The sequence below is a fragment of the Camelus ferus genome, chromosome 12 (genome assembly GCF_009834535.1).
Source record: "Camelus ferus isolate YT-003-E chromosome 12, BCGSAC_Cfer_1.0, whole genome shotgun sequence".
In the NCBI taxonomy this organism is placed as follows: domain Eukaryota; kingdom Metazoa; phylum Chordata; class Mammalia; order Artiodactyla; family Camelidae; genus Camelus; species Camelus ferus.
Genome location: NC_045707.1, coordinates 42,933,176 through 42,958,278, shown reverse-complemented (window position 1 = coordinate 42,958,278; position 25,103 = coordinate 42,933,176). Strand labels below are relative to the sequence as shown.

General features: G+C 39.5%; 1 protein-coding gene across 7 annotated transcripts in view; it reads right to left on the bottom strand.

Moving 5' to 3' along the window:
• The window catches only part of ANKS1B (ankyrin repeat and sterile alpha motif domain containing 1B), an 860,521-nt gene that overhangs the window by 260,434 nt on the left and 574,984 nt on the right, over nucleotides 1–25,103 (bottom strand). For all 7 annotated transcript variants that reach the window (XM_032493560.1, XM_032493561.1, XM_032493562.1 and 4 more), the window contains one exon: nucleotides 10,998–11,150. In XM_032493560.1, coding sequence (XP_032349451.1) covers nucleotides 10,998–11,150 — 153 coding nt within the window. The remainder of the gene's footprint in view (nucleotides 1–10,997; nucleotides 11,151–25,103) is intronic.

Genomic DNA, 25,103 nt, shown 5'->3' with positions numbered 1-25,103 from the left:
TCTGTTTTGCTGTTACTTTCTGCATTTAAGAAATTGTTTTACGATTTAGTACTTGCCCTGTAGTTTAGGTATGCTGCCACCAGGTGGCGGCAGGATGCCAGACATACGGTCCGTACAGAAAGAAATTTACATGCTTTCAAGTTCAAGTTTACAGCTCTTTGCTTGAGTTAAAAAATAATTTGAGACTGCAGGTAACCAATTTAACAGAATGCATCTGTTTAGTAAGACAGCTAAACTTAAACTCTAAATCAACCTTAAACATCTTTAAAGCAGATATAAATCCTAAACTACAAAATCGCCTACCTCATCTCTCCTCTCCCTAGCTTTGAATTATTTTTATAATGGGCAGATTCTAACACTAATCTTGTATACTTATTTTGGTGATAAATTAACCTTTATGATTTACTCTGAGTCTTTATTCATTATCAGTCTTTTCCACTGGCAGCTTGTATGTCAGGCTTCCTAACTCCTAATAGTTCTCTTCCAACAAAGAGACCTCTTTGGCTTTCCTTTCATCTAAGAAAGTAGAGGCTTATCTTTTCAGTATGATCTCAGATCTTCTCCCAAGGAAGACTCAAAGCATTTTTCCATCAGGACAGCATGAAAAGTGTTGTATTTGCATTTTATAGAGGATTTTTTCCTTTTTTTATTTTCTATACTGTAGAGTAATTCATTAGAATATTCCTCCTCTCAAAGCCTCTAGAAACACAGAGCCAGTTTACAGGATTCACCTACTCAACTGCAAACACAAATCAATCACCTTAGTAACAGGCTCTGCTCTAAATATCTTCAGAAAAGAGTTAAAGAGACAAAAGTCCTTATGCCACATTGGAAATCTGAGCAAAATACAGAATAAAAAATTAACTGACTTTATTATAATTAACGTGACTATATATGGACAAGGAGCAGTTTCAATGAAAAGAAAATACAGAGCTACTTCAAAGCACAGTCGGAAGGGCCCACTCATGGATCATCAAGCTGAAATTGTGGAACAAATCCCAGGAGGGTTTAAGATTAGGGATGATAAACTGAGAATGAGTTACATCCCTAATCTCTGAGCCACTACCCTGCTCTGCCCCAAGGTCTTCTGTTTCAAGAATAAAGAGCATTGGGTGGCTGAGATTCAAGGACCAATGCTATGTAGTTGGGAGAAAAAAAGACACAATTCCATACATAAGCACAGTCAGAAAGAAAAAGAGGAGGATGGGGGAGGAAGGCTCTCTGCAGCTCCATCTGGAAGGCTGATACACAGAGCTGAGAGCCCTTCCTCTCACATTCACCCCCTCCAGGAGTGGGAATATTCTGAGCAGCACTAACAGTGAGGGGCTGGACAGGACTGGTAGGGAAAGATGATACCAGCTGGGCAAGCTGGGAGGGTGAGAGGCCAAGGCAGGAGGATGGTGGGGGAGTGGTGGCTGAGAGAGACGCTGAGCAGTGATTTCTAGAGGCCAGAGTCTGCACAAGAAACAGGGTGGCCCTCCATGTTCTAATTGGTGAGAACTGAGAGCGAGAAGCAAATGGCAACTAAGCTGGGAAAGCATGTTCCAACAGAGCTGGCCAGCTCCCAGCCCAATGCTGGGAGCGGAATCTGGGGAAGAGCGAAAGAAAAAAATAGAGGCAAAAGAAAAACAGACTAGGGAGAGAAGAGAAAGGAACAGATAATGAAAAGCTCTCATGTGATTCTGAGTCTCACAGGAAACCTCCAAAGCCAGCAGAGCAGATATCATTATATTCTATTTAAAAAGAAGCAACTGAGGCCAAGGGTTGGTTAGTGACTGTTTTAAGGTCACATACTGAGTGGCAGATACAGGATTCAAAGTCAAGTGACCTGATTCTAAGATAAAGATGAAAGAAGAGAGGGTGCATTTAAAACCCTGACATACACCGTCTGTCCTACCCTTTACTTTACAGACAGGAAATAAATTTTTCAAATGATCAAGGCTTAGCCCTTTAAGGGTCAAATGGAAACAATTTTAGACACTATTGGGAAGCATTTCTGAAAGATACCACATTTGTCCTTGCCTCCTTTGAAGACTGACTGTAATTTGCCCTCTTCTTGATACATGGGGGTTATAGTGATGAAAACTGACTATATTTATGGACTTTCAATGTAGGGACACCCTCAGGTTCTAAGGAGGCACACAGGTTTTATTGCTGTCACGCCAGATACATTCATGGCTAGAAATAGCTGCCGAGCAGAATCGGCTGACGCAGCACCTACTTCCCTCAGTCAGCTCTTCCTTCTTAAGTGTGCCGGCTTCTGCCTACTGCTTCTGATCACATCATTCCCCAGATTAAAATCCTTTTAATGGCTCCCTTCTGATTCCAGCAGTGGTTTTCAACCCAGGCTTCCGATTAAAATCACCTGGGGAGCTTTTACAAAACTCCTGATGCCCAGATGCCACCACCAGGGATTTTGACTCACTTATTTAGGTACAGGGCCCTAGCCTACAGAGACTAACATAAGCAGCATGGACTTGGGTTTCTGACCAAGGAAGAGTAATAGGGATTGGATTTATCCTCCTTTCCCAAACGCTCCTGATCCCACTGAAACAACTGAAAATCCAGACAAAACATGAAACACTAGTTTTCAAGACACTGGAATGGGGCCATGAAAGAAATTTACTTCAGAGAGATGAGAAACCAGATGAACCCTAAAACTGCCCTAGTTTACCATCTTGAGAGAATCCCCAGGCCATTGCACAGGGATAAGGAACTCAGGGAGCCTGGAAGACTCTTTGAATTGAGAAGATGGAGGTTAGAGTCTAGGGAGACAAAAGTGGCTAGAGTTTTCTGTGTGGAGAACTAGAGAGAACAGACTCTGGGTTAGCACATGCATGTGAGGAAACTATCTGAGACCAGATTTAAGAAAAATGCCTGAAAATATTAGTGGGGATAGTACCTAGAGTTCAGAGTTGGTAATAGTTTGCATTATTCAGACTGGGAAACCTGGAAATTCATAAGGCATTGTTAGAATATTCAGAAGCATCTTGCCTCAGGAATGTGAAAGTTCTGGCCATAAACTAAATGATCCACTGGTCTTGCTGAACAAATCTTAAAAGCAAGAACTGAAAGGATCAAAGAATATCCAAGGAGCTTCTCTGTGTCTGAGAACAGAGCTCAAGAATATTTATAGGAATACAAAAATATCCAGCACCTAACAAGGTAAAATTCATAATGTCTGGCATGCAAAAAAGCTACTGGCATGCCAAGAACATTGAGGAGAAAAATCAGTCAGCCGAAACTGACCCCACACTGACACAGATGTTAGAATTAGAAGACAAGGGCATTGAACAATTATTATAACCACATTCCATAGGTTCAACAAGTTAGAGGAAAGATTGAGCATGTTAAATAGAGACCTGAAAAATGTATAAAAAAAGATTAAAATCTAATGTCTGGAGATGAAAACTATAATTTCTGAGATTAAAAATACACTGGATGTTAATAATGGCAGATTAGATATTATAATAAGAAAAGATAAGTGAAGACATAGACATAGAAAGTATCCAAATGAATCACAGAGAGAAAAAATGTTGAAAAAAGTGAATAGAGTATGGGTGAATTGGGGCCCAACTTTAAATGGCTGAATATACACAGGATTGAAGTTTCCAAAGGAGAGGAGAGGGAAGGTCAGACAGAAAACAACATTTTAAGAGATAATGATCATGGTGCAGCCACTGTGAAAAACAATTCAGTTACCTCACAAATTTAAAAATAAAATTACCATATCCTCCAGCAACCCCACTTTTAGGTATATTCAAAAGAACTGAAAATAGGATCTCAAGGAGATACCTGTACACCAGTGTTCATTGCAGCATTATCCACAATAGCCAAGGGGTGGAAGCAACCTAAATGTCTATCAGATGAATGCATAAAAGAAAATGTAGTATGTACATACAGTAGATTATTATTCAGTCTTAATAAGAAGGACATTATGTCATATGCTATAACATGAATAAACTTTGAGGACGTTATGATAAGTGAAATAAGCCAGTCACAAAAGTGATTCCACATATGTGACATATCTAAAGTAGCCCAATTCTTAGAAACAGAAAGTAGAACGGTGATTGCCAGGGGCTAGAGGGAGCGGGGATAGGGGTGTTGTTCAATGGCTGTAGCGTTTCAGTTTTGTAAGATGAAAATGTGCTAGAGATCTGTTGCAAAACAGTGTGCATGTACTTAACATGGCGATACCGTACTGTTAAAAGTGATTACTATGCCCAATTTTATGTTTTTGACCATAATAAAAAATGATTGCAGTGATAGTTGCATAACTCTGAAAATATACTACAAAGGATTGAATTGTACACTATAAGTGGGTGGATTGTATGATATGTGAATTATATCAAGATAAAGCTGTAAAAACACATTGGGTTATCATACAAGAATGATAGAGAATGAGCAGTACTACAACTACGTGCAATGTAATGTAAATGAAAGAAGCTCTATGTAAGAACACACTGTACAAAACAAGCAAACTGAGCTCTGTTGTTAGAAGTAAGGATGGTAGTTGCTTGGAGGGGATGGGAAGACCTAGAAGGGGCCAAAAGGGGCCTTTTGGGTGCTGGTAATTTTCCATTTCTTGTTCTGTGCTAGTGACATGTGTGTGCTCTTTTTGTGAAAATTCATTAAGCTGTACACTTATGATAGATGTGGATTTTTGTGTGTATGTTTTATTTACTTCTATAAAAACGTTTTGAAAAGTTGAAGGGAAAAAAAGAAATCAAACAATTTCACAGAAAACAAACAGAAAAAGAAATAATGACCAGAAATTTTCCAAAGTGGAGGAAAACTATAGACCTCATAGCTAAGAAGCTCAAAAAACTTTACACACAAGAAATATGAAGAAAACCACACCAAGGTACATCATAATCAAGTTGTTTAAAACCAGTGATAAAGAAAACTATTAAGTGCAGCCAGAGGGAAAAAAGACACACTATATCCAGAGGAGTAACAATAACAAAACCAAAAAGGATAACAGCAGATTTCTTATCAGAAATTATGCAGAATAGAGGATGCTGGATTAACACCTCTAAAGTATTTTTAACTAAATTCTAATCCAGCAAAATTATCTTTCAAAAATGAAGGCAAAATAAAGTCTTTTTACCAGTAGCCCCATGATATAAAAAATGTTAAGGAAGACCTTCAGGTAGAATAACAATGACAGATGGAAATAGGGTTATATACAAGGGAACAACGAGCAGGGTGTCTCCGTGGGTGTGTGACCTGTGTAGTTGCACAAGGACCTGTGCTTCAAAGGAATTTGTGTTTGGTTAAATATTCTTCTGTCATTGTCTTAGATTTTTAAATATTTTTTGAACACAGAGCCCCATATTATCATTTTGTGCTGGAGCCTCAAATTATGAAGCACTAATAAGGGCCCTGATGAAGAATAGTTTGTAGCCCATAGGGATGGGGAAAAAGGCTGTAATGCTGAGTTTGGCTTAGATCTGGGTTGTATATTCAGGCATGGAATGTGGGAGGGTGATGGCTTCTTCAGAGGAACTTTGAAAATGCTTTTATTTTAATCAGGAGAAGAGTGAGTGAAATCGGGGTGGGGAAGAAACAACAGATGTCCACTAGAATAACCTTTTTTAAGGCAGAAATTTCTAGGTACTCAAAACATGATTTTCCTTTTTGCACAGAGATGGATCATTGATGGCTATAATCAGAAGGTTTCAGTTCTTCATGAAATTAATTTGTTGCCAAGTGTCCAGACTGTCTCTTCAGGCCCAAATGCCTTGTTTACTATGTGTGTGTGTTTGTGTGTCTTACTAATTCTGGTATCAACTTAGTAATGCTTATTCCATAATACTGAACCTGAGGCACTGTAAGAATGCAAATTCACTTTGAATGCAAAAGAATGCAAAATTACTTCCAATGAAGTTAGTGTTTAAGTGCATTTTCTTGTGACAGAACTCTGTCTCAGTTTAGGTCAAGGCTCCAAAGCTGAGAGCTGCATGATAGGTGCAGAGATGCAAAGCACACTGAAAGACAGTGGAATCATTAATACCAGTCTTAACCTGTCATCAACCTTAATGCCATATGTGAAAGGGCTGAAAATCACTTGAAAGTGAGTATTCATTTGGAAGAGGATTGTTCATCTCATATGAGAAAGGGAGAAGGGTGTTTTTTCCAAAACTTGGGCCAAGTGAGGGAAGCTTCCAGAGAATCCCCTGAAGAGCTTGCAATTTAGATGCAGTGAGTGGGAGAGGTGGAGTCCAGGGGCTTTACCTGACACATGCATGTCTGAAAAGGTCTGAAGCTCAGAGGTTGTGTCTAGCTGTCCTGAAGGTTTATGAAGAGCCAGCTGTTTTGTCTACAAGTATAAATTAAATGCTTACATCCACAGATAATTTATAAAGTTTGCTCTACACTTGAATACTCATATCCAGTTATTTAGTTAAAGCCTTTGGCTTTGATTAAAGTTGTTAACATTTGAAGTGTTGACTGATGTAGCCTCCCTGGTGTGGAAATATGAATATTCTTCTCATTTATTAATGTCCTATAGTGAAAGCATAACCTTTTACTTAAAATAATTGATTTGGAAATGGAATTATAATATTCTCCTCCCCATTTCTCCCCTGCAATTTGTGGATTTGGTGACTATTCTTCTTGGTTGGGAGTATAAGTTACTATTTGCATTTATCCAATACACACACATACACACTCACATTCACATACACAATGCAAAAAAAAAAAACTTTTAGGGAGTAAATTTGATTGCAGTTATGGCAATCAGGGTAGGGTAGAGAGGAGTGTGACTTTATAATGCTGATAATGAAATAAAAACATCAAAGCAAGTAATAAGTCTAAATTTGATACTGATAGGACTATATTTCCATAGCATTTAAAGCAAATGTAGTCACACTATTAAAGATTTAACACAAAATTAGAATGTTAACTTTGAAAATTTCTTAGTACATCTCCAAGTGAGATCATCACAAAATTTCCCTGGAAAGGTAGAAATTGAATCCACAACATTGCAAAATGAAACAAAACAAAAACAAAAAAGAAATCTGACAGCCCTAAGCAAAAGAGTGATATAAGTACAGTTTCAGCAGCTATTAAGCAAGAAGCAAATGATCTGCTAATCAATTTACTGTTGCAAAAAGTAAGTCCAAATGATTTTCATGGGACACATATGGGTATTGCTACTTTAATTATACCTTAATTATTTTATTTTTCTACCCAAAGGTATTTAAAACACAACCAACTGCCGTAGTTAGATTTTTAAAGCTATTCTTGTACTTATGAGCAGAGATTTAAGAATGCATTGAAGCCTGAATTCTATTTTGCCCTCTCAGTGGGTACTTTTATCATTATCAGTATTGTAGGCGATCGCAAGCCTACCTGAACTAGAATTATTTCCTTGGTAAAATATGAATGGTAAAACAAATGGGAAGAAATTAATAATATATTCTACATTGAGATTCACAAATTAATAAATTGGACAGTGTTCAAATTTATTTCATCTAATCAAAAATCCCCTTAGTAGGTACACAGTGATAAAATAAATGGACACTGTTTTTCATAATTGCAATACTTTTTTGTTGTTGTTTAGCAAATGGATAATTTCATGGAGCTTTCATAATTATCCATACGTACTTCATGCAGAATATACGAATTCAGTTAAAATCTCCTTTTATTTAAAACTTCCCCCATGCAGAGCTGTTGAGATTTTTCAACAGCAGTAGGAACTGCTGTGTAAACTAGGTAATACCATATGCAAGGCCTGAATAACTCTGTGAGTAAAGCAAAAAACAAAAAAACCCAAAACCAAAAAAACTCATGTACTTACACATTGCTAACTAGTTTTTAATTCTCTTAACAAGCCTTTGGAAAGATCTATAATTCAGGCTAGAGATTCAGGTTCCCTCAGCATCTGCAGAGGAAACAACCTGACTGACAGTCCCTCTAAACATATTCACAGAACACTGAAATATCAATACAGAAGTGAGAGCAGTATTAATGATGCTATTAATGGTGGCTGCAGGCACAGAGGCAAAACAGAGCTATTGATAAAACATCAGCTTCTGAACATGAAGCATAGATTAGGGATACAGGGAGCAATTACTGGCAAAGATTTCATTTTCTAAGTCTAGACACACACGGGCCTGTAAACCTGGCACTACCTGGTGTCTTAAAAGTTTAGGTGTGATGTGCACTGCTGACAATGTTGCTATTAAGATATGAGATCTCCATTACTCTCTCCTATCCCTATACTTTGGGTAGCTTTGTGACCCAAACCTTTATTAGGCCATTCAAATAACCTTGTTTTTCAAAGGCGTTCATGTGCTCCACCAAGAAAAAGATCTCTGGGGACTTTTTGAAAGGTTACAATTTCAAATGTACTTCTACTTTTCAAGTCAGAACTGTGTCTGGTTTTTATTTCCCCATGAAAATACTTTGAATAAATTTATACTCACTGAAAATGTATTACTAATTGTCTAATATCAAGCATAGCACCATGTGAGATTGGAGGCTTCATCAGTACTGTTTAATGAGGCTGAAGTCATTAGTAGTCACACCAGCAGTCGGCATCCTCATCCTCTGTGTCAAAGACAGCCTACACTTCTACTTCTGTCCTCACTCTACATACAGTAAGAGTTATTGGAGCCATTTGGTTTCCTTAAAACTAGCCATTCATTAAAAAGATTCAGGATGGGATGTTCCCAAAAACCTTTGCTCTAAATCAAAGTGGCTGTATGCTCCCTTAAAGCTATAAAAAATAAATTTGGGGTACTTAATACAGTCAAGACCCATATATTACATATGAGATTACCTTACATTTGGATACCTTCCCTCATTAGCTGGGAAAAATAAAAGTCTTGAATTTGAGACCAGTCGAAAGCTTTGTAAGCCAGAAGGCACACGTTGTGCCTGCCTCTCATTTTAAAACCCAATAACCCCAAACCATCAAATGGACTACTCTTGGGGCAGCTCTAAAGAGCATTCAAATTTTGTTCTCTGATTTCCAAGTCTAAAGGTACAGATTGTTGTTGCCCATAATAAGGATATTTATGGAGTTAAACAACTTGCAAAGCCTCCTCATCAAGAGTGGGAACTTGCCCATAAAGACGTCACAAACTTTAAATTCTATCAGTTTACTTTAAGGAAAATAATACTGGGTTGGTGTTAGATGCAGGTATTGTTCTCCAGGCCTGAGGAATTTGGCCTCAAGGTCTAAAACACAGAGACTATGTTTTCTAGTTCTGATACAGCACCTGTGACAAAGCCCTGCGGATGGTGGTTTAACGCCCTGAGCCCTGGCATTAGACCTGGGGCTTTACCTTGTCACTGCCCTGCAGTCACCTCAACCTCAAGGCCTGGCTGCAGTCACTGAATGGGGATCTCCAGTTCTGCTGGCACACATAGCACTGGGGAAAGTGTGGGTCCAAGACTGCACTTTAAATGTTAGCCCCAGTTTTTGAATTTTGAGAGACACATAGTCTTGCTTAAGTGATCCTTGTTTCAATGAAAACATTTTATAGTGAAATTCTAGTGGAATCTGTTCTTTTCAATGAGGAATTCCTGATAATGCTAGTTAGGTGCATGACTCATGTGCTATCTACCCAAAGTATTTGTTCTTAGGTGGGGAGCAGTATTAGGCAAAAGATGTTACATAGAGATATTTATCACTGTCTAGAAAGCAACTTAATTGGAAGCATGTTTGATCTATGGATGAGCCCCCTTTAATAAATGGCTAAGAGTAGCCATGAGTGTCGAGTTCTCAGTGAAGAACTGCAATCTCCCTGATGCAACTAAAAAGCAATTGGTTCCACGGCCACACAGACTAACAACAAAATTAATCAGAGGCTTGTAGTCAGACAATGAGTTCCTTCTGCTATAATGAAAGCTTCTGTGAAAGGATAAGAACAGAAAGCTAAGAGTAGCTGATGGCAAATTAGAAGAAGTGGCCAAGAATTTGTCCATTTAAAGTGATTTTTAGATTAAAGAACAGTTTTTATAGATGTTCTAGAAGAGATATTATCTTAAAGACAGACTTTTAAAAGCAAAGAATAATTAGCTACTACTAATAACCATCATTTAAAATAATTAATGACATACAGTGCATGGAGACCAGACTTTTGGAGAGAAAATGGCATAAAGAGTGGAACAGAGTGCTTTTGTACCAGCAGAAATTTACTTGCTTTGTCTTTCAGTTTATGAATTTTTTTCCAGTTATTAGAATATAAAACTTAAATCTAAGAAATTCTCTAAAAGGTTAAATAATTTCTTACTCACTTTTGAAAAGAAATGTTGATGATGCCAAATAAAATATAAAGGCAAGATAATTATGTTATTTTTTCATCCTTCTCACTCCTTTATGCCACAGAAATAAAATAGCATTAAAATAAAATGAGAAAATTATCAGTATCAAAATCAGTTTTAGTTGATCTCTTTAGGCTTGAATACATGGCAACGTACATTGGCCAGTTTTTCTAGAAAGTCTATGCCAAGTGTATGAATAAAACAAACAACTTAAGATTAAATATGAGCTCTGGAAAATAAAATGTTGCTATTACAGCAGCTTATATAATAAGAACAAAAGCGGTTTCTTCAAGTAGGGGGTTTATATACACAGTTAAGGAATAGAGACAAGGAAACATAACAGAGATAGAAAACTAAAAATGGTAACTTTAATCTTTGGCAATGAATAAGAACAAAGAATAGAATGGGAGCATGTTTGTTATCATGCCCATACCCTAAAGTGATAAAAATTTCCAAAAATGGAAAGCCTAAAAGTGTTGGGAAGGTTTTTGAGGTAATATAAAACATCCTGAGAGTCTTCTGAGTTCCCACACTAAAACTCGGAAAGACAGTGATAGTGGAGCTTGACTAGAACCAAGAGAGGCTTCTATTCAAAAGAGAAGGTGTATCTGTAAATCCTGTTGGATGGCCGAACAGTCACAAAGAAAGAAAAATTACCTACCTACAATAGGAATTGCCAAGAATTGAATGGCTAAGGTGTCTTTAAGAGACCAACTTACATTTATAAGTTCAACCTCCCAGATTTTTTTCAACAGGTCCATCGATGTGTAGCCATTAATTAGAAAGGCTTTGGTGTAGTCACCTAGTTCAATGGAATCCAGCCACTCGGCAACGGAGGTCGGATGGTAGCCATCATGGCCAATGGGTCTCATCTGTAATTTAAAAAAAATCACACTAGGATTAATTTAAGCTGTTTACTTTGTGTTCCAACAACAGAACGTTATCTTGCCGCTTGGAAATTTATCTGACACAAAGCAACAGATCTTTCTGGATAAGAAAATAAGGAAACCCAAAATACCTTATGCATAATTCTAAATCATTAATAATTTCACGCTGAATTAGTTTTCAAAAATGCACCCAGAAATTTTCAATTTAGCTGCTAAATCAACTCCATATTTGAGAGAACTAAATCTGTCAAACTTCTGTTGTAGACATTACTGGCATTCTGTTGGGTGGAATTTAAAATGATGTCAGTCGAGCCGTTTTAAATTCAGTGCTGAAGGCACAAGGAACTGTACTCCCAAAATGTAGATGATAATTCTCATATGCACAACATCAAAGCATGTGAAAATACTGCATGACTTAAACATCCAAAGGAATTCATGCTTATTCAAGACATGTATTGTAGGTAGCGCAAACATGCTGGAGAAACATACTGCTGTGGTAAGCCAGTCAAGAGGAGGCTTTTGGGTGTTTAAAGACCATGTGTTCTGCATAGACTCTACATTATGTTAGACATGAATAGAGAATGCGCTGGCAGACAGGTTCCTATTTTTTGTCAGCTATATACAGACTTATTTTTTTACTTTAGGAGAACAAAGAAGTGTGACAGCAGCATAATGTTTCTGAGTTTAAACTGGAGTGTGAAAGTAATTTAAGCAAGAGAAACTTCTGGGTTTAAAATTTTGTATGGATTATTCCAGTCCTTTGGCTTTTAGTTGAAATCTTAGATAAATTTGCAGTTCTTGGTTTTTGAAGTAACTCACTTCTAAGACTTGGGCTGCTCTGCATGCATACCATACATGGAACACGTCCCTTATTAAGGACAGCTGGCACCTCACCAACTTGATGTGATCCTTCAGTGAAATTCATGATGGAAATAGCAAAACTGGGCAAAATACAACATGGGTTTTCCTCTTCCTTCAGATTCAAGGAGATAAATATTAATGGAAATCTATATGACTCTGATTTGTGAGCAGTGAAAAGATTAGTCTGCGCATCAGGGATTCAGATTTTAATCTCAAACATGTTAGTTTTCTGTCACTATGCAGTGTTCTCATTTTTGAGATTCTCCTTGCTCCTTTTTTGGGGAGTGATTGTTGCATAGTGTTTGTTAGGGATCAATACTGTGAAAGGAGGGATGAGGAAGCAGGGCTGGGCAGAAGAGGGGTCAAACTGTGGTGGGGCTTGACGAAGCCTCTATGAACCTGCTGGGGAACTCCGGCACAGTTTATGCTACCAGAGTATCCGGGGCCGGGCAGATATGAGCAGGCTGTGTATGCCACCTCTGACACTGGCTGTGGCTGCCCTGGGAGGAGCATGCTCCAGTGAGAGCTCTCTGCAGTGGAGGCAGGCCCCAGAGATGCTGACAGCTGGAGGCTGTCTGCTGATCACTCTCCCTGCTGCTGGGCAGGTTCTCCCTTGAAGGGAGAGCTCAGTGGTCCATGTCCGTATCTTCCAGAATACCCCAGACCTCAATGCACTAAAAGCTAATACATTTGGTTTTTGTCTTTCTCTCTATTCCCACTCACTCATTCACAACACTTTTTTTTTTTAATTTTAGGTGGATCATTGGAAAGACATTTATTTTTTCTCCGGAACCATTTGCAGACATCATGAAACTGCACCCCTTGATACTTCAGCATGCATCTCCAAAAACAAGGACATTGTCCTGCAAAGTCACAGTATCATTACCCTCAAGAAATCTAACATTGATAAAATCATATTACCTAATATATAATCCATATTAACATTCTCCAAATGTACCCAAAACATCATCTGTAGCTGTTTTTTTTTTTCCTAGTCGGGATCAATCAAAGGTCAAGGCAATTATATTTTCAAATATTTCAGCCGTTTTATCTCTCTTTTCTTCTGGGATTATATTTACTCCTTCATTTTAAAGTTCCCTTTTTTCCTTCCTCTTTCCTATTCATCTACTCCCCATTGGATTTTCCAATTTGAGGTTTAAATGTCCTCTGTTTTAACATTACAGTGTAGTTCATTATTTGCATTAGAATCTGAACTGCATCAGACTTTCATGTTTTATTTTTACATTGATCAACCCATTTTTAGCTACTTAACTCAGTTTTTATTCACATAACACTTAATTCAGTGTTTACTTAATTCAGTGTTTATTACAAAGTAGTTGCAAAGGTGAATGACAACTCAGGATTTGCAAAATGAAGTTTAGCAGCAGTTGCAAATAACCGGATGTTATATATGTGTAAAATTGGAGGCTAGGACCCAAAGAAGAGGCTCAAAGGTATTAAATACCTTCATATTCTATAGAGAATTACCAAAATATTGGGGCTAGGGGCATTCTCCAGGACTTATTAAGAAGTGGCTGAACCAACCCTGCTACCCTGAACAATTACCCCAGTTTCAGGAAACTCCTTGGCTGACACAAGGAAATAACTGGAGAAAGGAAAAGAAAGAAGGAAGAGAGACTCAATAAGAGTTGAAATTAACAGCCTAGCAGGGAAGGTTTGTTGTTACTATCCAAGAAACTGACCACCCCAGCAGTGGATACTGGGGACATGCTTAGGGAGACTTGACAAGTCAAGCTAGAATAGAGTCAGATGTCCCATACCAGAGAACTGTGCAGTGGGGTCCCCATAGGACACCCCAAGCACTCACACACCATTCCTGTGAGAGAGCACCTAGTGGCCACTTGCCATGCAGAGGATGTTGATGGTCAGTGTTAGCCAAAGAGCAATGATGAGAAACCCACCAGAGCTCTGCAAAGCAAACCCACTTAAGAGTGGGTTGCCTCCCCCCTCCCCCAAATCTTTCCTTCTTGCTCCAGCACTAGGGAATTTAGAATCAGAAGAGAGGTACCAGACCCTTGGGGGAAGCTTAAACTGGTTGGGGAGAAAATAAAACTGGAGGCTTAAATGGATTGGAACTGAGTTTTCAATATTTTACCTAACTGGAAAGTTATTGGATATGTCTGAGATAACATTAAAAAATAGTAAAGAAAGAATCAATTGAGCTTGGTTGAAGGCAGGATTGGAAAAAAAGTCACTGAATGCAAACTACTTAAAATCTGGTTACTCCTGTGAGGCAAGTTCTCCCAGATCAACTTTAAGGAGGTGAGAGGGAGGGATATATTTGGTAGGAGGATGAGATGCGAGGGCAGAGTAGAGGGCAAGAGTGAAGAGAACCTGAATGTGTGTAGGGGCAGCTTTCATGAAAGCTCATGAAACATTTAGCCAGTACCTATTCTGATGAATGTTGTGGAAGAGTAGAGAATAAAAGTCATAGTCTCTCCCTCACAGAAATTATAACTCTTAATTAAAAAATGTGAACATATGACCAATAAATTATGAAGGCTCTGCATACCTGAAGAAAGGAAACCATTAGTGCCAAAGGAAGTTACAAACTTAACTTTAATGATATGCAGAATGGTTACTGTGCTGCACAATAATTTCTTTCAAAGCAAATCTTCCATCTGTTTCTTCATTTCTGTTCTTACTGCCACTACCCTGTTTAGGTTCTTGTTGGTGCTTATGAAAACCGATGCAACAGCCTTCCATTTGGTCCCTCACCTCTGGTCCAGCTTACACCATGCTGCTACAACAGTCTTCTGAAAAACCAGGCTCCCAAGTCAACCCTTGCACAAAAACCTATAGTGGCTCCTTCTTAATAAAAGCCCAGATGTCCTATTCCAGCATTCTAGGACAGCTGAGATCCAGAACAAACTTATCTTTTCAACCTAACCTCACACTACTGCTGTGTAACCTAATGACACATGAGCATGTCTCAACAGTAAATTAAGTTGCTAGCCATTCCAAGAACATGAACTGTGTGTGCAAGACACATTTGTATCTTTGCCAGTATCATTTTCTATGCTTGGAATGCTTTTCGCCTTTATTTCTGGAGTGTTTCTCCAGGACTGGTTTCTTGAGATGTAGGATACAAATAAATTTCCAGCCATTTGTGAAATATCTCACATAGATGTCCTATAGCTATCACCAACACAAGTCAAAAATTTCTTTCCTTCAGCTCACAAACGGGTACTCCTTCTGTTTCTCATCTAAGTTAATGTGGAACAGGCAGAAGCATCAGTATATAGATGAGGCCTCTGTGCTCCTGTGATCTACTCATATATTTGCGTTCTGAGGCTCTATCACAAGAAAAACAAGTGCTAAGTAGTTGAATAACTGCTGGCCCCAGGAGAAAGATGAAAACTTGTGGAGTAAACCAAAGTCTAACCCAAAGCTTGGAGTCTTCCCTAGCTCAATGGAGCTCAGGTGAGTTAAGCTGAAGTTAGTTGAACCACAGCTGACTCACGGACTTATAGTTGCTATAAACCACTGAAATTTTGATGTATAGGGGAAAATTAACATGGTCACTCTTTATTTCAAAACCCTTGGTACTTGTATTAGTCAGGGTTCTCCAGATAAACAGAACCAATAGGCTGTGTACATACACACACATGTCTGAAATCTGGCAAATGTGAAATCTGCAGGGCAAGCTCGAGACCCAGGGAAGAGCTCAAACCTGAAGGCAGTCCAGGAGCAGAATTTCCTCATCTTCTCTGGAGGACCTCAGTCTTTTTCTCTGATTGGACAAGATCTATCCACATTATGAAGGGTAATCTGCTTTGCTCAACATCTACTGACTTAAATGTTAATTTCATCTAAAAAATACCTTCACAGTGACATTAGACAGTGTTTGACCAAATATCTGGGTACTGTGGTCTAACCAAACTGACCCATAAAATATTCCAAGCTCTTTAACTTATAAATCCACTGGCAAATGCATCTTCATGAGACTGAGAAAGACTAGAGATGCTAAGGTAACATTAACATCCTACCCAAGCTATGTGAATGTCATCTAGGAAACATCCGGGTACTGCATTGTCACTAATCCTAAACTAAATAACCCCTTATTTTATGAATATGATTGTTGAGGCAGAATCCATTGGATTTCTAGTACACTGCTATACTTTTGCTCACGCCATTGCCTCTGTCAGGAATGCTATTTCTCCCCTTTTCTCTGTTGAAATTCTATCCATTCCTAAAAGGTCTTGTTTCAATGCTGCCTCTTCTGTGATGCTTTCTCCAAAGCTACCCTTACTCCCAAGTCAAAACTAATCACAGCTTCCACTAGATTTCTGTAATAAACTGTATAAAATTATATTATAGCTCTATTAAAGTCTGCTTTCTATTCTAGTTAGAGATGCGAATATCTTCTTTAGACTGTCAACCTCTTGGTGAAGAAACAAGGTCTTAGCCACTTCAGTAGCCATTTCACATATGGCCGGCATTTCCTAAATGTTTATAAAATTAAGTGATTTAATGAACACATGAAGATAAAATGACAAATTAATTTTAGTGGAGTGGCATCCATTTGTGGGGGAAATTTGTATTTGTATTACATGTTATGAAACTGAGGGCTGTTTTTAGGGCTTAACATTCATGTTTACAGCTATTTAAAGCTACTAAATATCAAGAACCAATTCCAGGTAGTATGCTGTGTTACAAAATGTACTGGGCTTTGTTTCTGTAGCCCGGCAGTCATGACTATCCTATTAACTAGTTGTGTAACTATGGGCAAGTTCCTTCATCTCTCTAAGTGTCAGTGTTCTTATCTATGAAATGAAGGTATTAGATCCATGGTCTCAAATTCTTTTTTAATTCCTAAATCTTACAATTCTATATTTTATAGATTAATATCAAATTCATGTCAGATTTATTTACTCAGCAAAGAAAAAGGAAGCCCAAAGGCAAAACAAATCAACAAAAATAGTACAGGATAAGACATCAGGCTAAAGGTCAGATGACATCCACACTTTTTTCATGAGTGGCAGCAGCGCCCACAAAGAGCACTGTGCCTGCTTTCTCAAATTAGCAGTGATGAAACTCTTTTCCCAGCAGGAACATCTGGCAGGACAAGGCTAGACAGAGGCAGCTCCAGTACAGCTCCAGGCCTGCTGTACTGCTGAGTGTGAATGGGAGTCAGGCACAGGCTGTAATCTGAGAGGCAGAGTGGTGGGCAGGCAGCAGGCAATCGTAACAGAGGTTCACAACAAGGCAACTGGATTCAACTAGCTGAATCCCAAAGTCTGGGGAAAACCTAAGCTGGGACAGAAATTGGAGATAGCAGTGAAGAAAGCTATAGTCTCGGGAAAATGAGGTCAGATTGGTACATTTTACCAAACATCTTCCTTGTTGGTCTTGATGTCTTGTTATTCTGCCCAAGTGTGCATTGACTTTCCTCCAGAAGCCTCTTAAAGCCAACTTGGCCTCAGAGAGGGCACACTGTTAACATGACAGGTGATGCAGCAGGCAGAGATCACTGACCCAAGGGCAGAGCTCTGTGGAATCTTGGGGCTTCAAGGCGGTCACTTACAGGACAGCTGAGTGGCCCCAGGCTCTGAGACTGCCCAGTTGACTTCAACTGAGTAACCTATATTTTAAGTGTTTTACACACATACGAAGAGGAAGGAAAGCTTTCTCTGCCTTAAAAAGAAATATGTGAAAACCAGTGATTCAGAAGAGTTTTGTAAGATTACATGATCATTAGTTTTATTTCTCTTACCTTCTTAGTTTTATTTGAAATATTCTGGGCTAGTCATAGATGTATGGACATATGTGTATTATATGTCATTCTCTCTGCCTGAAAGCAGCTTTGGCTGCTCAGACAAGGATAATACCTTATAAAGTGATAGAGCCACAAGATGGAAAGTTTTACAAGAGGAAGACAACAAAAATAGGAAAAGGAGATAAAAAGAAGAAAAAATGATATTATAATAGATTTGGGATTCAATTTTAAAAATAGTTCTCAGTGCAACAAGTTATTAAGCCAGCATTACAGTATTGGCATAGTAATTAGATCATGAGAATAAGGAACCCCAAAAAGTCAGTAACAAATCTGAGATATTTTTATGTCCAAAAGTGTTACAAAACTGAGACAGAGACTCATTGCTGTCCACCAGAAACTATTCTCTCTTCTTCCACAGTAATGGGACTTCAATTGAGCATGTGTCTGTCCAACTAAAGACAAGATAGATTAGCTTCTCTGCTGGTTGCTTCTATAAGATGCCTACGGGATGCCAATGAAAGTGTTGTGTGTAACTTCCAGGTCACCTTTAACCTGAAAGATAGGTTCTTTGCCATAGAGTTGCTTTTTTTTTTAAATCTTCCCATGAGTGGCAACATCAGTGCCTGCAGCCCAGCTTCAGCCACATGGACAAAACAGTATTCTAGAGTTTGGGAAATGCTTCTCAAATCTTAGTGTACATGAGAATCATCTGGAAAACCTTAACCTGGAAGATTCTAATTCAGTTGGTTGAAGGGAGAATCTGAGACTTTGTATTTTTAACAAGCTTCCTGGTGATGTTAATACTGTCAGTCCATGGACCATACTCTGAACAGCAGGGCTTTAGAGGGTGATAGAGCAACAGCTGGAAGGTCCTGGGCCCTTTCAGAGTTGCGTAGAACAGAGCCAACTTGTCAACCTGGACTGCTCACTGTAAGACTATTGCAAGGGAGAAATAAGTGTTCTTTTCTTTAAACCAGTAGGAGGTCTCTGTTTTAGCGGCTTAGCCTTTCCTCTAATAAAAACAGGATTGAAAATTAAATAAGGTAACTTCAGGTAGAACATTTAAAGGAAGCCTGTACTTCCATTTGACAGTACATCGCATTGTCTTTTGTTTCGTAAAAACGTAAGTTTTCATATCTGTTGCCATTTCTTTTAACTTCATTTCTTTTAACTGCCTTTGTTGGCATCTTTCTGTCAATCATACCACCATCCCTTTGTGACAACTATCCAAGGGATAAAGGGGGGGAAAATGTAGAACCTCAGGTTCCTAGCTTTCGTACCAGGGTACACGGTGGTATCACCAGCTGAGAAAGAAAAGAAAATAGACTGAAATGACACGAATAACTTTGACACATGAGAAATTAAAGATGTTGGGGAATATATGTTAAATTTGGGGGAGAGGTATGAGAAGACACACAACTTTGGGCATCAGCAGCAGCAGAGGTGGGAGTCTCGTCTCTTCTACTTTCTAGCTGTATGACCTTGAGTAAACTCCTCAACCTTCCTAAGCACCCATTTTCTCATCAGTAATATGAGAAATAAGAAGAATACCCACCTCTCGGGGCTGTGAATAGGTATTCAATGAAACAATGCAAGTAGAGTTTAGCTCAGTGCTCAGCACACAGAAGCACTCAGTAAATATTGGTCATTTTGATCATAAGCGGGAGTGAGTATTCATGAATGAATGGGACTGAAGAGGCTATGTAATGTGAGAAGAGAAGTGGCCTGAAGACTAATCAACATTTTCAAAGTGAAAGATATTGGCCTCAGGAGACCAAAAAAGGAATACTCCAGACAAGAAGAAAAGTAAGGGAAATGAGGTTTCAAGGAGGCTCTGGGCAGCAGTGGTGGAATGCTGCAGAGAGGTCTACGGAGGCAAGGAAGGAGAAGGGTTCATAGGAATCTGGTAAGTGGGTCACCTTACTGAGAACAGTAAGGTGTGCTGCGCTGGTTTGAGGTATGAGTTAGAGATGAGGACGTAGAAAGTACAGTCTAAATTATTCTTTTGAGGAGTTTGTATGGGAAGAAGATGAGGTAGATGAAGTTTTTAAAAAGCACAAGGAAAAGGCATGGAAAGGAGCAACAAATGAGGATTCAGGGCTGAGGAAGGTCAGAGACATAAAGGAATGAGTCTGAGAGTACAGTGGAGACTGGGGTGGGGTAGAGGGGTTGCCTTTGGCTTTGGGGATTTTGCTCACCTTTCTTGGAAATTATAGCATGAGAGGCATAGTTGGAGATAATCTGGGGGATTATAATCTGTGTTAAGACAGTGGTAAGGGTCCAGGAGCTCCCTGGCTTGGACTTGGTGAGACCTGGATCCTAGTATGTGAAATGCTGGGAAAGTTCCTCACGTGGATATGGGCAGCCTTCTGTGTGGCCTGCTGTTCTCTGGATACACACACCTGACAACCATTTCTGGAAGCCTACTGGGGCAACATCCCTGATGTACCAGGCTCAGCTACTTAAACTTGCCTGTGAAGCTGCAACAGACTATGGCTTCTCTTTTCCCACCTGGATGTGCTTTGTACTCTCAGACTCCCTGATAAGGCTTATATAATACAGGCAGCTGACATTGTTGGGTACCTCCCTCTCTTCCTGCTCCTTGTTCTAGCCTCTTCTGCTCTGTCCTGCTGCTTCCCAAGACTTGGACTAACAGTAGCCCTGAAAATAAACCAGGACAAGCAGTGCTAGCAGTGTCCTGTCAAGTCCAAATGTGGGTCTATCAAGCAGTGTGAGGATCAGAACTCCTCAGGCTTTGAGACCTGGACTTAGACATCACTGTGCTGTTTCATCAGTGGCTCTTAAAAGACTGATTGAACATGAAAGAGAAAGGCAGATCCACTGACCACAGGGCCCCAGAAAAAAGTCTATCCATCACCATCTAAGTGCTATGGCAGTATAACTTTGCTGGGAGAGACATCTACAAAATGGGTAAGACAATTACTGATAAGAACATTACCTACCAATCACATGAAACTTTAAAGAGCCCAAAGTGAGTTCACGTACATTATCTCATTTGTGAGGGGTTTCAGTGATCTTTGGGGGAATATCCTTCACGGAGTCTGAGACTCTGGGTCCTTCATGTAACGACATTCCTTCTGTTGTCAGGACTATTGTTAGGAAGCAGGGTGTGACAACGTTTCTGTGTTGTACATAAGGGACGGAGACATGTAACATGTACAAATCTGTCGCTTTTAAGCCCCTTTGTTTGGAATTAGACTCCATTATGGATACAATTTCTCTAAAAGAATTGGGAGAAGCTTAAATTATCATAAGTAAGTGAATTGTGTCTGGATGTCACTATGGACTTAAAATTACAGATAATAGTACCTTCTCTAATTTGTCCTGCCACCAACTGAACCTTGCTGACTGAGGGTCCCCTGAGTGTTCAGACAACTGAAGAGTCCCAGCTTTATGAATAGGGCAGGAGCATGAAGGGGTGTTATCTGGATATTATTTGGCACTACATTTTTAGGGAACAAAGGGAGAGTGAAGTGCTTTGGAGTGGGCACAGTCTTTTAATGCCCTGTGATTTCTAGTTTATAATAAAAGAAGCAAACTAAGGTCTAGCTGTGAGAAGGCGTGAGGTATCCCTTATTTTGACATGTCTTAGGCTGCAGAGTAAACTGGAAGTGAAACAATGACAACAAAGCATGCATAGATAAAAGGTGGTTTTAAGACACATGGTGATCAACTTCCGACAGCACAGTAGAGTTGACTGGTGAACAAAATAGAAGCACTAGCCAGACTAGTCTACCCGCTAGCCATCAGGGTTAGGGGACAACCCGTTGATCAAAGGCACTGGAGCTAACAGTGAAGTTGCTGAAACAACCAAGTTCTATAAATCTTGGTAGAAAAAAATGACGACAACAACAACAGCAACAACCGTGAAACAATCTCTTCATCGTTTTGTGAGCAGTGTGAGCAGACTGCCAATCAGGCTGCTTCTGTGCACATTCAGAGGAACTGATCTTTGTAGCATCACCCGACAATCTGGTAGTTATCCACCAGGTAAGACCTGGGGAGACATGGGTGAAAGGACCAACAGAGCCACTATGCAGTACACATGCAAACATGGTCATTGGAGTTGAATGATTTTATTCAATGATTCTCTTGTACTTCTTCTCTCTGAAGCTTTTGGTAAAATGGATGTTTAAAAAAAATTCAATAAAAGCACATGCTTTCCCCTTCTTTTAATTTCTAGAATCCTTGTTCAGATCATGTTGACCCTAGAGCTTTATGTTAAACATCACTATTTGTTTTGATATATTTCCTTGTTGCAAAGCCTTTTTACGAAACAATGGCTCAGATTAAAGTTGAAGATTTATTGCAACCAGAATAAGGTGCTGAACAATGCCCACCATCATTCACATTTTCAAGCTTGGCCGCTGATATGAACTATATTTAGAAAAAGACACAGGGTTCCTTTTTTCTCCTCTGTCAGTACATGTTTTCTGACATTGATGGCAATACAGTGCTTCTGTGGTAGACTGGTTATGTAGCACACTGCTTTGCTCTTAAAACAGGAACTTTAACTGCTACTATCATTCAGGAAAATTGTTTGCATGTTGTTGTCGCAACATAAAAAAATTTCCCCAAACTTGAGTCTTCAAAAGATAATGAATGTTCTGAATGCTAATTCTATTTATGTGATATTTAAAAACCATGTCCTTTCTCAGAGCTTCTGGGCATGTGCATAATAACATCTACCCACTGAAGTACTGCAAACAGATAAATGTATCATAAAACCAAAGTCAGCAGTATGCAAATGAGTAACTTACATTCTGCTTGGGTAGGGAAGTACAAAGGATATCATATGTATGGTGGCAAAACATTAAAATACAAATACAAAATTGAGGACCTGGAACCCATCCATCCATCCACCTGTCCAACCACCCATCCATTCATCCACCCACTCTTCTACTCATTCATTCATTCACTATTCACTCAACAAACACTTAGAGCATGTCTACTCTATTATAGGTGCTGTTCTGGATGTATCAGTGAATAAAACATACAAAGGTGTCAGTCCTTTGTGGAGCTTACATTCTAGTTGGGGGACAGACAATAATTAACAAGCATAATAAATAAGGAAATTATGTCAGAAAGTGGTAAGTGCTGTGAATAGAAGAGAAGGTACAGGAGAGTGGAGGGTGTGTGTGTATGTAGGAGGGATTGTGGTATTAAAGAGGGTGGTTAGGGGACATTTTATCCAGAAGGCAAAATTGGAACAAAGATTTAAAGACAGTGAATTGGCTTTATTGGCAATTAGAGGGAGAAGATTCAAGGAGAGGGAACAGATAGACCAAGGCCCTCAGGAAGGCGTGAGCCTGCTGTCTGTTCAAGGAATAACAAGGAAACCAGTGGGGATGAGGCAGCCTATGCAGGCAGAAAGGAGTGAGGAACAGGACAGAGAGGGAACCGACGGCCAGATAAGGTTCAGCTTTGAAGGCCTTGAAATGACTTTGGCTTTCAATCTGAGGGAAACAGGGAGCCAGTGCAAGAATTTGCAAAGAGGAGTGACATGATCTAGCTTATATTTCAGAGGAATCATTTTGGCTGCTGTGTTGAGAATAGTTCATAGGGAGGCACGGAAGTGTTGGATCAAAGAGGCCTGTTCAGAGGCCATAGAAGGAGTGCAGGGGACACAGGGCTAGTGGCTTGGACAGGGTGCTAGAGCAGAGGTGGTGAGAAGTGGTCAGATTCCAGATGATTTCCTGAAACACAAAATAAAGTTCTCCTTGTTCTCTAACATGGAATGGGAATCTGTCAGCTTGATGGTAGCATCTGTGTGGCATGCATCTCAGCTTGAACAGAGCTGTGATCATCTGTCACGCATGGGAATGTATGGATGACTGGCAGGGTTGGTCTTGCATGGGTCTGTTTTCAATGAGCAATCCAGGCTCCTCAAAAGACTCTTCTGTTCAAAGAAGCCAGCCAAGGCATATGTATTTGATTGTTGGAACAAGAGACACGTGTCAGAGGGGATGGGTGATTCTGCATGGATTTCAGAAACTGGCACTCTTACTGGCCCCTGGCTTAGCTCCCATGGACCATGCCTTAAGAAGAAGCAGCTTCAGTTAAAAAGCTGTATCATGAAACACTTTCGGGACTAGGGAAAAGGAATCTGCGGAGTTGGCACCAGCAACTTCATCAGCAAGCAGGGATGGTGCCATGTTGCAGATATTGGTGACCTCAACATTGGGCACCAATAGTTGGTAATGGTGCCCACCCTGGCAAGCTTCAGTGACATTGGCAGAACATTCAGTTGGCATAGGCTTAAGGGCTCTTAATGGGAAGATACTGGGCATCGTAGCCAGTAGCACAGACATCAGTACCTTAGATACATTGGGCACCTGCAGCTCTAAAGCAGCCTTTGGCAGTCATTAGGTAGCAGGTTTGGTACACTCAGTGGGTATTAACAGCACTGAAAGCACTTTTGGTAAGTTCTGGCAGCACTATTTCAAGCTTTGGTGACAGGAGCCATGAACCACAATAAGCTAGAGCGAGAGAGGCAGAAAAGGGCCAATGTCACACAGTCAGCAAGTGGTCTTGTTAATGGCACATATGTGACATGAGAGACCCAGAATGACTCATTAGGAAAATTTTCAGTAAGGTCTAGAATATGTGGAGGAGTGTAACCACATTTTGAAGCCTTGCCTGGAATTCTTGAGAACTCCTTTTACATCTATAGTGAAGGAATAATCTAAGACCTATTCTACTGTCGTTGGGATGAGAACAGCAGTCACAACAAATAGCTTGGCTCTTAGGAAAGTGTTGCCAGCCTCATAGTCTGGTTTTGTTTTTGTCTGGTTATGGTCAGCTCAGAATTTTTAATTAACTCAGACATCGAAGTAACTAAGAATTTTTAGCTAGACTTATATAAATCCCTAGCAGAGAGATCCTAACAATAGTTTTAGTGGTTATTATTTATTTAATTCAACAAGAATTTTTAAGCACAAAATTTATATGTAACATCATTCTAGGTACTGTAAAAATGTAAAAGGGTCTAAGATTCCTCCCTTCCAGGGATATGTAATTTTTGTGTGTATACATTTGAAATATACACAAATAACAAGAAAATTAAGTGCCAAAGTTTTTATAAGTTTCAGAAAAGAAACAAAACTTGAGTGGGTTGGAGAGATTTGAGGAGAGTTTCTTCTATAGTTTCTCTTGGGGCTGACACAGGGGGAAGTAAGTGAATGCCTGACTATGTATGTGTAAGCACATGTGCGTGTGTGCATGAAAGTGAGCTTGTGTGCACAAAAGAGAGATGAGAGGATGGGTGAGTCTGGGCCTCCATCTCTCCTGACTATCTTTTGACCTCGCAGGAACAT